General features: G+C 48.2%; 1 protein-coding gene across 4 annotated transcripts in view; it reads right to left on the bottom strand.

Moving 5' to 3' along the window:
* Tox2 (TOX high mobility group box family member 2) overlaps positions 1-5,394 on the bottom strand; it is a 126,272-nt gene extending 120,878 nt beyond the window's left edge. The window contains exon 1 of one of the 4 annotated variants that reach the window (XM_078051835.1): positions 5,218-5,394. In XM_078051835.1, coding sequence (XP_077907961.1) covers positions 5,218-5,316 — 99 coding nt within the window. In that variant the 5' untranslated portion in view covers positions 5,317-5,394. Of the gene's footprint in view, positions 1-3,907; positions 4,258-5,217 lie in introns of those variants that run through there. The other 3 variants (XM_078051833.1, XM_078051834.1, XM_005327121.4) reach the window with 3 other exon arrangements.
* Positions 5,395-13,424: the final 8,030 nt, after the last annotated feature.

The following is a 13,424-nucleotide window of genomic DNA, read 5'->3' as shown; positions in this document are numbered from 1 at the left end:
TCCCCATCCTGACAGTGCTGTACCCAGCGTGGTGGGGGAAGAGAGTGGGACCATGCACCCTCGTGGGCAGCCGTGGGCAGGCATCATGCCAGATGCTGGGCATAATCTCTGCCTGCCAGGAGCCCACAGAAAACCACACGCAGCCCACCAAGCCATGGACACACCAAGTGTGGCCCTTGGACCAGCAGAAGCAGCACCTCGGCTCACCAGACATGCAAATCCTCAGGGTTCTACCTCAGGCCAAATGATCCAGAATCTCTAGGGGTGGAGCCCAGGAATCTGTTTTTTTTTTTTTTTTTTTTTTTTTTTTTTTTTTTTTTTTTAAAGAGAGAGTGAGAGAGGGGGACAGAGAGAGAGAGAATTTTAACATTTTTATTTATTTTTTCTTAGTTCTCGGCGGACACAACATCTTTGTTGGTATGTGGTGCTGCTGAGGATCGAACCCGGGTCGCACGCATGCTAGGCGAGCGCGCTACCGCTTGAGCCACATCCCCAGCCCAGGAATCTGTTTTTAAAAGCTTGCTGGATGATTCTTAATGTGTTCCTTCATCTGGGGACACCAGTCTAGATCAGAAGGCCTTCCCCAATCTTCCTATTTGAAACTGCAAACCAGCCCCAGGACGTGACTCCCCAACCTTCTTCCCTGCTTCATAGTTCTCCAAAGCTGCATCACCGTCAGCTATAATACGTATACTCCATCCATACACTGACAACTTCCCACACTGACGTTAAGCTTCTGAGGGCAGCAATGTGAGTCACTTTTGTTCTCTGTTGTAGCATCAGTTGCCCAGAACTAATTACAAAGAAGTGATCAATAAATATTTGTCAGTTGAATGATGGATGACAGAACATGCCACAACCCACACAGAACCAGTTCTTGGGGGTGCCTAGAGAAAAGACAAGGTTGGTGGCCATGGAGCATGGCACATCGACAGTGGTACCCAGGTTGGCCTGGAAGGAGGTTTAGACCAGGAATGAAGGATGCTTAGAACACAGATGCTAAGCCTCTTGCCGGAACAGATCTCAGATGACACCACTCTGTGCCGAGAACTGTCCTAGCCTGTATCACCTGCTGCATGAACCTCAGTGGTAGGTTCAGTGACATTAAATAACTTGCCCCAATCACAAAGAAGACTTGTATAAGAATGTTCATAGCAGCTTTATTTTATTTATTTATTTATTTATTTATTTGGTACCTGTGATTGAATTCAGGGGCAGTTAACCATGGAGCCATATCTGCAGCCCTTTTTTTTTGTATTTTATTTAGAGACAGGGTCTCACGAAGTTGTTTAAGACCTTGCCAAGTTGCTGAGGCTGGCTTTGAACTCGTGATCCTCCTGCCTCAGCTTCCCAAGCCACTGGGATTACAGACATTGCACCACAATGCCCAGCCAGCTTTATTTATAGTAGCATCAACCAAAAAATAAATCCAAATATCCATCATCCACTGTGAGATATTCATACAATATAATAGTACTTAGCAATAAAATGGAATAAACTATAGATACAACAGATGAATTCTCAGACATTATAAGGAAAAATAAGGCAGATGCAAAGATGCATTTGGCTGCATTTGAAGTTCTAGAACTTAAATATAGTCACATACCTAAACTGCATTTAAATAAAGTATTGTAATAGTAATCAGATAAAAAGCCACTGCTGGAGGAGGGGATGGGAGAGTGCTGATTCAGAAGAGTCATAAGGGGGCTTTCTGGGCTGGTGGACCATGTTCTACCTCTAGATTGGAGTGGTGAGAGTGTGGGTGTTTACATTCACCTAAACTCAGAACCAAGCACTTGAAATCTGCATTTGATCGTACTAAATCACATTCAGATTAAAAAAAAAAAAAAAAAGCTAAAAATCATTTGCCTAAGTCACAAAGTCACAAATGGAGATGTGAACCCAGGTTCCCCCAATGCCAGTGGCCAGTTGACACAAATCAGACAGAGTTGAGTGAGGAGTTCCCAGCGACCCCCCCCCCCCCCCCCGCCGCCCCCAGCCTGGTAAAGTCCGTGCCAAAACCCTGAATGAAAGGAATTCTCAGTTCCTCTAGGAAGGAAGCCACAGGCTCCCAACCCCCAAATCCTGACAGGGAGGCTCCAGAGGAGGCCAGAAGAGTGTCAAGAAACCTGCGTTCAGGCCTCAGCTGTGCTCTCCACGTGCCGAGGTACCTGTGAGCCACTCCGTGACTCAGTTACCCCTCTGGGAAGCAAAGAAGGAGGGATCAGTGGTTGCCCAGAGGCCACCAGGCCACAAGCCCCTATGGTCACCACGCACTGTGACACTAAAAACGTCATGTGCCGGCCTTGGAGCCGGTAGGCTATTTTTCTAACGCATGCTAATATCGTGATTAATAAGCACACGTCTATTCCAACGCAAAAATGAAACCACAGCTGCTTTTTGTCATTGTGCAGTTTCTCAAACAAAAGACACCAAAAGAACAACCACTGCTAAATGACTTTGGTTTAAAGAGGCTGGGAATCTCTGTGTAGAGGATTGCTAAGGGGACAGTCACCAAGGGGATGGTCTCCAAGGGGACGGTCGCCAAGGGCCCTTCCAGGTCATCTGCCCCATGATTGTCTGGCATCACTTGGGCAAATGCCTGTCCTTGTGTTCCTAAGGCCTGGGTCCCCTGAGGAACAAGCCACAGTGTGGGCTGTGTCCTGGCTCTGCAGCACAGCCTGTAGGCGCAAAGTGCCATTACTGCTGCACCTCAGGCCTCAGTTTCCCCTCCAGCTCTGATAGTGACCAGTCATAAGAGTGGAGCCTGGGCATTTCTCTCCCCGACCCCTCACTGTCAGCTTCCAGTGCCAAAAAAGGAGCGCTTCTGGCCACAGTGGTACCCCATCCTCCCAACTACCACACTTAAGGCCACAGCCCAGCAGGGGTCAGCTACCAATGCTGAGACCCTGCTGAGCCAAGCGCCAGCCCCAGCCTTAGTCCGGAGAACTGAGCAGCATATCTCACGTCCAAGCACAAGCACAGACCTTCCTTTCACACATCCTGAGTGGCCCAGCTGGACCCTCCACTCTGGACACATCCTTAGCTGTGGGCCAGGGGCCCTAGATTCCAGATAGAAATCAGAATCACCCACTTGTCACCACTCACCCGCACCTCCACCCCCATCCCCGACCCTCTGCGCCAGTTTCACATGGGTCCTGGTGCTGAGTCAGAGGTTTAGAGAGCCTCCGGATAAATCAGGGGCCTCGGCAGAGTCCCGCCTCCCAAAGGCCCAGAATCGGGGCCACCCCAGTCTGGCAGGGCTTACAGAAAACACCACCCCCAAAGGCAGATGGTCTAAGACCCCGCCCACCAACTCACCCAGACTTGAGCATACAAATCCCTAATCTCCACTCATCCCCCCAAAGCGAAGAAGGAATCTACCTTGCCCACTTTATGTTTTAAAATAACAAAGCCAAGGGCAGAAGACAGACCAGCTGCCCCCACATCCAATCTTCCTCTCCCAGAAAACTCCACTTGCTACTTCTAATGTTTTCCCTCCATCAGACTGAAAGCAGCTCGTGAACCTGCTTTATCTTCAGGACACCATCCCCCTCTCTGCTTGCTAACTTCCCGGGTCACTGGACAAAAGATAATCATCCCTACTCTTCCCAAGAGCTCGCTTGCCGCCCACCACCGCCCCATGACGTCCCAGGTCCCAGTGCAGTCCCAGATCCTTCCCAGCCAGCCCCCAGCCCGCTGCCCGGGACGAATACTGAGGGCTGTGCCAGAAGCGGTTCCCCTAGGGCCTGAGGACGCACTTGGAAAGGCCCAGCCCAGGAGGCCCAGCGATCCACGCTGGACGCCCTCTACCCGCAACATCCCCATGGCCAGGGGCTGGGCGAAAAGCCTGTGGGGAAGGGGAGAGATCCCAAGCGGCAGATCCAGCCACTCCACGCGCACTCACCAGGCAGAGCCGCCGAGCCCGCGCGTCTGCGCCGGGGCACGGGAGAACCCACGCGCGCTGTTCAATCCGGGCTCCGAATGACGAAAAGCCTCGCTCGGCTCCAGGCGGCCCTGGACCAATGCACCGACCCGCGGACGCACGATGGTCTGGCTTCCCAACTAAGTTTGAAAGTTCCCTCCACCGCAAGGGAGGAGGATGTGGACCGCGCAGCTGCCCCTAACCATCCGGGCTGAGCTCAGAGGGGAAGCGGGGATCCGAAGCTTCTTTCTGGGGCTGGTGGTTCGGGACAAGCGAGCTTCCTTAGCGCAGGGGCGCGCTCTGGCGCCGCGCAGAAAATATCTGGCTGGGGGTGGGGGCGGCGATTTTGAAAAACTGGGAGAGGGTTGCCCCCTACTGCAGCGCCCGCCTGCAGGGACCCTGCTCTCGGTCCCCGAGAGGGTATAGGCCTTGATTGGCCATTGCAACTCGGAATCTGAGGCCCCGCCAGGCAGCGATGGCCAATTAGTAAATGGCCCAATTAACGCGCGGTGGCGCGGTGAAGTTAAACCCCGGCGTGAGAGTGTAGATGACCAAGGTGTGGGGTGGGAGTTAAGGGCAGTGCGGAGCCTGTGGCTGTTCCTAGGTGTGACCGCGTGTGACTGTGTGGACGTCAGTGTGATCTGTGTCTGAGGTTCACCGTCCGGGGGTGGCTGTGTGTGACAAGTGTGCGCTTGTGTGAGTCTTAGTATGAGCTTGTTGACTGTCGAAGCGACTTCTTTGTGTGACTGTCCCTAGTTGTGACTGGGTGTGACAGCGGATGGGGGCACGTAACGGGGTGTGTGTGGCATGTAGTGTGCGTGGATGGGTGACCTTATGTGGCGGCATGACAATGTACGTGGGCGAGTGACTGAGTGTTGTTGTGTATAAATGACTTGTCAGGGTGACTTGTGCGGGACGGTATGCCAGTGCGAGCCGTTCGTGGCTGTCTGTGACAGTGGGTCACTGTGTGTCTGCTTGTGAATTAATGTACTGCTGTCGGGTGATGAGTGAGAGACCCTGTGTCGTCGTGCGGACGGCTGTCGGGGTGACTTCGGCGGTGATCCGCACCACTCAGGGCGTGTGTGTGACCGCGAGGGTATCGATGTGAGCGGCACGTGCCCCTCTGCGGGGTCGAAGTGTATGTGTCCCCCCGTGTGCACCCCAAAGTGCCCACGTCGCGAATCACCAGGTGACTCCCGCCACCGCTCGGGCCCGGGGCGCTCGGGCCCGGGCCGGGTCCGAAGGCGCGGGCAGGCCGCGCCCGCCTGGCCGCGCACCCCACCCCCGCCTACCTTGCCGCAGTGGTAGTAGTCCAGGTGCGCCAGGCCGGCCGGCTCGGCCCCGGGCCGCGCGCCCACCGCGGGCGCGGAGGGGTACAGGCGGACGTCCATGGCGGGCGCGGCGGCGGCGGCGGCGGCTCCCGCGGGCAGTGCCTGGGCGGGCGGCGGTGGGAGACGGGTGCGAGCGGGTGTGCGAGCGCGGGGGCGGGCCGGGGGCGGCGCCCGGCGGAGCGCCCCGCCCCCGCCCCGCCCCGCCCGCACGCGCTATTGTTCCGGCCTCGGGCGCCGCCGGGGGCAGGGGGCCCGGGCCCAGGCCGCGAGGTCCCTCCTCCGGGATGGGCTTCCGCTGGTTCCCGGCCGGGCCCTCGGCCCCTGAGGGTCTGTAGGGTTGTGCGCCTGTCCAAACGGCCCTTTCCCGTCCCGCCTTTTGCCACCAAGGGTGTAGGGAAGGAGAAGCCCGCACGACACCCCTCTCCAGAAGCGGGACAATCTCCGCCCTAAATATCTGGAGCGGCGCCAACCCCGAGGCGGCGTAGGGGACAGGGGAGGAAGGCAGTGACGGGAACTCAGAGATGAGGGCCGCTCTATCTGGGGACGCGGCCCAGCGCGGGAGGCTGATCTTAGGAAGTCCTCCCTCCTGGTCCCGCTGACCTGAGTTACCGCGAGGGCACCCCCCCCCCCGGGGGAAATCAGTGGCCTTAAACTTTAATTTTACGTGTGGGGAGACTGAGGCACGGACTTTCGGCATCAGTAACGGAGCACCGGCCCGGTGGGCTTCACTGACCCCAAAGGATCCAGAACTGAAAACACTTGGAGAAAGCGCAGGAACCCTGCGCCCTTTGATAATAGGGAGGAGAAGGGCTAGAGGAATGGCCTAGAGTTCCAAGCTCTGAGTCAGGGTCTGGAGTCTACCCCACTCACGTTCTCCTGGGGTGAGAAAGGGAAGGAAATGCAACAGAGGTGACTGTGAAACGGGTCCCTCCCTCTAAAAAAAAAGAAAGAAAGAAAGAAAGAAAAGTGATAAAAAGTGATAATTTCTCACAACACTTTAGATCTGCGAAACTGTTGCATCTCCCTTTTTCACTGGAGAATTGTCTACGCCTGGGGTCTACTCCCTCGCCTCCCACTCCACACACTGCCCTCTCAGTATCTCCCACCTCTGCCCTCCCATGATCCCTACCCTCCCATGATCTCTGCCTGGGAAAGGCCAGGAGGAGCAGGAGGCAGAAGTGGATTCTCCTGTGGTGGTAGAACGAATGCTGCTTGAGCCTCTTGACCACCCAAGAGCCAGCTTGAAACTTATTTCCCAACTGCTGCTTGGACTTCACTATTTGTGACCATAAAAACCCAGGAACACAAGATAGGTGTGGGAAACAGCTTTTCACTAAAGGTTTGGGAACAACAGAGGGAAATTACAGCTCAGAAAGGAAAGAATTTTTAAATTAATTTCAGCAGTCATTGTTTCTAGAAATACGGTGCCACACCTTATCAAAAGGAATTTCCCACTAGCCCCTCTCTTTTTATTCCATCTGGTTACCAGACTGATCCAGGACTACTTGTTGAACCCACACACTCTCTCTTCTCTGCAGTGCTTTGTCATAAATCAAATAGTCCACATATGCATGAGACTACTCCAGAACTCTCTATCTTGTTCAATTAGCCTATTTTTCTTTGTGCCAACATCACACTGTCTAGATTACTGCATCTTTGTAATGTCTTAATGTCCCACAGAATTAAGTCCGCCCACTTTGTTCTTTCAGACTGTTGGTTATTAACCTTCGCACCTTTATAGAAATGTTAAAACCAGCTTATTTTTTACACACACACAATATTACCAGGATTTTGATTGATATCACATTGAATCTAGAAATCAATTTGGATAAAACTGACATTTTTTATATGAATGTTTCTTATTCATGAACATGGTATGTTGCACCATTTATTAAAGGAATTTTTTTCTTAAAAAAGTTCTCTCAGCTATGTTTTGTGGGTTTTGTATGTAGAGATCTTGCACATCTTTTGTTAGATTTAGACCTAGATATTTTATGGTTTGGGTGCTATTATAAATAATTTCTTTATTTTATGTTTTGTTTGTGGCCAGTGCAATGTCATGGTTGTACAAGCCCACAGATCCTTGACACCACTCGCAAGGGGTGGCATCTAACCTTGCCCTTGAAAAGTATTGGTTTTAGTAAATGGTTTTTACCAAGTGTGGCAGAAGTGATGGTGTGTGACTTCAGAGTCCAGGCGTAGAAGCTGATATAGCCTCTGCTGACCTCCCTGTCTTATGATCTTTGTCTTCAGAGATCTAGGCCACTATATAGGAGGTCTTAGGCTGCCAAGCTTTAAAGCATTCCAAATTAACCCACATAGACAAACCATAAGCAGAGATCTTCAAACTAAATGAAGAGGGGAAGTTGCCTAGTTGATCTCTTAGCTGTCCCCTGCTGTTCCAATTCTGGCCATTGCTTCGCTGCAACCACATGAAAAAAATCTGAAATGTACAACTTAGCCCTTCTTCAATCCAAAATGTACAGAAACCATGAGAGATAATAAGTGCTTCCTGTTATTTTAAGCCACGAATTTTTGGAGTTACTCATCAATATAGATCTGGAATTTAGTAGAAATAGATTTTTACAGAATGCCCTTGTACCGAGCAATATCACTAAACTTATTAATTCTAACAATTTATCTGTAGATTTTCTGACTTTATATATATATATATATATATATATATACCATTTTCTACCTCATTTCATCCTTATACATTTCACTTCTTTTTCTTGCCTTGTTTCACTGACTAGTATCACAGTGTAATGTGGAAAGAGTAATAAGGGCCATCTTTGTCCCTTACCTGATCTCAGAAGGAATAATCTCGCATCGTTAATCATAGTGCTTTTTTGTTTTTGTTTCATTTTGTTTGGGGCTTTTGTTTTGTTTTTTGTAGATACCTCTGTTGCAGGTTGGGGAGGTTGGTCTTCAAAAAGACCCTCTGGGTCAGAAAATAAGGCTCCGGTGACCACTTTACAGATGGGAAGAAAGGGGCCGGTGAGAAATGTTCGACACCCAGAGTTAAGAGCAGAGCCAGGATGCTAGCCAAGCCTGGGACTCTCTCCTGGACCGCTCCCTGGGGAGTCCCACCCACCAGCTCGACCCACACCTGGGGAAGGATGTCTGCCAGAGTGCAGAGGCACAGGGGGTGAGCAGCATCAGCCACTGGGCTCCCTGAGCATGCCAGCAGCAGCAAGCATTAACCCAGCTGGTCACCAAGTTAGCCAGTAACTTCCACTCACAGTGTCTGCTGGACAGGTCAAATTAGCCAATGTATGGGGCAGTGACTTTGTCATGAGATGATATGTTCACGCCCTGAACAGGAGAACACTAAGTAACTCTGGATTCAAGTCCCGAGCTCTGCTTAACTCCCTATTTAACCTCAACCAAGTCGCCGTACTTCTTTGAGCCTGTTTCTGTTTCTGCAAAGCTGGGTGATGCTGCCTACCTGTGTATTCCTAAGTGCTATTTATACAGGGAGAGAAATTTTCAAAGTTAAATATGAATGAACTATACTCTAAAAAGAAATAGGAATTACAATGTGTTGCTATCTACAGGGAAACAAAAAGAAGCACTAATAACAACTAAGCATTATTGAATGCCAGATGTGTGTGAGGTACTCTGCTAAGCACTGGTCATCTACTCCCTCTTTCAATCTTTTTTTTTCTTCTTCTTTTTAGAGAGAGAGTGAGAGAGAGAGAGAGAGAGAGAGAGAGAGAGAGAATTTTTTTTTAATATTTCTTTTTTAGTTCTCGGTGGACACAACATCTTTGTTGGTATGTGGTGCTAAGGATCGAACCCGGACCGCATGCATACCAGGCGAGCTCGCTACCACTTGAGCCACATCCCCAGCCCCCCTCTTTCAATCTTGACAATGGGATTAATGAAATAGACACTACTATTATACCTATTTTCCAAATGGAGAAACCAAGGCACAGAGCAGCCAAGTAACTTACTTATAGTTAGTACACCGTGGAGGCAGGAGTAAAGTTAATACATGGAGTAATGGGATTTGCAACTATCAGTTTGGCTGCAAGATCTCTATTCATAGCCACTTGACCTCACTGCATCTCTGATCTTTCATATAAATTTCAGGTTCACTTAAGACAAAAAGAAAGCCTTGCTAGTGTTTTGATTGGAATTATATTAAATTATTAAATTAAGTTGGGAGAATTAAAATCTTTAATGAAAAACATATTTTAATGTATAAGAATAGTATTAAAGTGTTAGATGTTTATCTTGTATCCAGAAAACTTACCAAGGTCTAGTATTTGTCCTAATACTTTTTTTTTTTTTGGTAGATCCTCTTTTATTTTCTGTAGCGATGATCATGTTACTGCCAGAAAGAGAGACAGACAGAAATTGCACTCTTCCCTCTAACCATCTTGTCACTTCTTTGTCTTTTCTTCCTCCATTCCCAGCTTCATTAAGATAAAATTGATCCAAAAAAAGTATATACTTACAGTGTACAATGTGATATTTTGATATATGTATAAATTGTGAAATGATTACATTGAGCTAAACTAATTAGCATATCTCATTATTATCACTTTTTTTTGTAGTGAAAACATTTCAGATTTACTCTCTTCGCAAACTTCAAGCCTAAAATGCATCATTATTAATATTTATCTTGTCTTATTACATTGTTCAGCATCCCTAGAATCAATGTTAAATAGTACTGGTGATATTGGCATTGTTTTCTGTTTCCTGGGTTGTGGCTCAGTGGTAGAGTGCTTGCCTAGCATGTATGAGGCACTGGGTTCAAATCTCAGCACCACATATAAATAAAGTCCATTGATCACACACAAAAAAAATTTTTTTAAATAATCTGGGTTTTAACTTTTAACCTATTAATATTACGCAGTACACTAATAGTACATTGAGCCATCCTTGAATTCATGAGTTTCTGAGATAACTCCTGAGACTTCTATTTGATCATAATTTATTTTTAAATACACTTCTACATTTCATGGGCATCTATAATAATGTCTGAAATTGATCTAACATTTTTTTGTGCTGCTATTGACAAACTGAATCCTATATCAAGATTACACTGGTTTTAAAGGCTAAGAATGTGGCTCAGTGATAGAGCCCTTAATTACCATGTGCAAGGCTCTAAATCTGATCCCCAGCTCTGTAAAATACCAAAATAAAAAATAAACAAAATTTTAAAAAGCCATACCAAAAAAGTATATTATACTGATTTTGTCTCACGAGTTGAAGAATTTTGGTAACTAATTTAACTTCTTAAATTATGATTTAATCAATATGTCTTAGATTTTTATTAAGTAATTTTGGGAAATTATACTTGTATCAAATTTTTAAATTTCCCTTAACTTTTCAAATGTATTGGTGTAAAGGTTTTTTAATATTACCTTGTAATTTTTGGGGTGGGAGGGTGGATTACTGGGGATGGAACACAGGGCTTTGCTCATGCTAGGCAAGCACTCTACCACTGAGCTACATCCACAACCTCTTAAACTTATTTTTTTTTTGAGGCAGAGTCTCATAGTTGCCCAGGTGGCTTTGAACTCCCAATTCTTTTGATTTAGCCTCCCAAATAGCTTGGGTTACAAGAGTATGCCACTATACTTGGCTTATTTTATGAATTTAAAAACTCTACTGTATTTATTATCTCTGGTTATTTTTATTTCCTTAACCAATCATATTCAAAATTTCTCTATGTCATTAGGCCATATTTTATTCTATATTTTCATTTTTTTATATTCTCTCCATGTTTCCTACTCTAAAAGCATTTTAGAAATGAATGCTTTAAAAAAAAAAAAAAAAGATAATGTGTATCACTTACCTGGACTTAGAAAGTGTTTGGCCAATATTTGTTCAATTAAGATATGAAAAATGTTTTGGAGCATATGTTAGGAACGTGACATTCAGCTGTGACAGAGACACAATTTGTGCTCACAGCTGAGTAGCAGGCAGGTGGGTAAATAGTCAACTAAAATAAACACAATAAACCGATAAACATGACAAAGGTGAGTACAGGGCAGAATGGAAACGCAGAGGAGGGCTTCCTGGGGATGGTAGTGCTGTGGGATGAGTAGGAGTTAGGCAGGGGAAGCAGATGGGGGCGCTTGGCCCTGCCCTGCGGCTGGTCACTGGCTGGCTCAGCTCTGAGCAGGGGCAGGCAGCCTAGACTCAGAATTCAGTGATCTAAGTCTCCTTCTCCTCCCCTGAGGCTGTCTGCGACATTTCCCCTTCTAAGGATAAAGACAGTCCACTTTGTTCTCAGACACCCCCCTGGCCCCATGTTCTCTGTCACCTGCAGGGACCTCAATGATGCCCAGGCTTAGGCAAAGGAGAATAAAGGTACAGCTGGCTGCTACTTCTTGGCTGGCCCCACGCATAATGATCAACCTCCAAGGGCTGGAGGTTTTGCAAACAGGCACACCTTAGTGGGGACACCGGGACCAGAACACAAAAATGAAAGGTGTACAACTCTCCGTTCATTCCAAGTCACCTCTGGACCTCGGCAAACCATTCTGTAACTGCCTGTATGTCCCAATCCAAAAACATTCAGAGGAGTGGGCTTTTAATGGTCAAGAGGCAGCAGTTAATGACTCAGAGGAAGACAAGGGAGTGTTGACAGCAGCCATTCAGCTGTGGCCTCCCTTGGGACAAACATTTATGGAGCACTTACTGTTTACTAGGAGTTCGGCATGTATTGTTGCACAGCACCCAACCACAGACCTGTGAGTTTGGTGCTAATGTCACTGTCCCCAGTCCATAGGCAGGAAAGAGCAGCTTAGAGAACTTAGGTGACTCTCCCAAGAAAATGCTGGTCCTAAGTATGCCACTACACTTGGCTTATTTTATGAATTTAAAAACTCTACTGTATTTAGTAAGATTCAAACCAGACCATGTGGCCCCAGGGAACTTACACACCTTCTCTTGTGGGTTCACAAGCCCGGTGCCTGGGACGACGGTAGAGACGCTGGTGACTGAAGAACAAATTGAGGGAGAAAACAGAAAAGTGAATTTGTCAAGGTGCATGATCGGGGGTGGGACCGATTGGAAAGGAGCACCAGGAGGAACTTTCTGGGGGTGATCTTAACATTTTACGTCTTGAGGAAGGTTTGGGTCAGAACAGGTGGTTCCATTTGTCAAGATTCAGCAAAGGCACAGTTAAAATTTTGCTGGATGTAGATTTCTCATCCAAAGGAAAATGGAAGAACTCTGACAACCACACTGATATATCTCCAGGGGAAGAAAAAGGTGTCTGAAATTTGAAATGTACCCTCCCGTGGCTGGATAGAGAACGGGGCTAGGTGGGGACGTAGGTGCCATATCCGCAGGGGACATATCCCAAGGCTGGAGTCCGGGTGGCGGGCAGACAAGTGTTCGCTGCAACATTCTTTCAACACTGTTTATTAAGCTGTGGTGAAGGGACAACATCGTGTGGGACGGTGGCGATTGTGTAACTGTATGTGTTCCTGCCACTTTGACATGCACCTTGCCGATGACCATGCTTTCCCCTTTAAAAGAATGCGGAGATAGCCCGTCCACCCTGTCTTCCCTCCTTCCCTTCCTTCCCTCCCTTCCTCCCGCATTTCAAATAGCAAGAAGCAGCAAAGCACCGAGGCTGGGCTGGCCGCAGATCCCAGGTCCCACCCTCCCCTCCTCCCTCAGGCCTGCTCACCTCCCTGCCTCTGTGCAGGATGGTCACTGCCTCTCAGGGGCAACTGCCCATGCCTTAGCCCAAGGCCCTGTAGAGTGAAGCAGAGAGGGGAGCCAGGACACCCTCCACCCTGGACAGCGAGAACCCGATGCCTTTGGTGCCCCCCCCCCCAGCCCCGGGCCCTTTGTGCGGGGGGCCACAGGCAGCAGCATTACTGGCCGACACAGACAGAGCCTCGGGAAAAGTATCCTGTGTCCAGAGGGTGAAATTCCAGATGATTTTTTTTTCTATTTCATGATATCCAATTACCTTTAGGATAAGAGTAATTTATCCTAAATTACTGCTACTCACCCACGGCCTGCAATGTCCCCTCCTCCAAGGCTGTCCCCCCGACTTTCTCATGCAGAGAAGAGGGACCAGCGAGTTAAAATGCAAGGCCGTTGGCTGGCGTGGCTATGGGTGCATTGTTGGCTTATTTATTTTTTCTTTCGTTTGCTACGCGGGTCCCTTAAAACATCCGGAGAAGGAAACC

This window comes from Ictidomys tridecemlineatus, chromosome 5 (genome assembly GCF_052094955.1).
Source record: "Ictidomys tridecemlineatus isolate mIctTri1 chromosome 5, mIctTri1.hap1, whole genome shotgun sequence".
Lineage (NCBI taxonomy): Eukaryota > Metazoa > Chordata > Mammalia > Rodentia > Sciuridae > Ictidomys > Ictidomys tridecemlineatus.
This window is presented reverse-complemented; position numbering and strand designations above follow the sequence as displayed.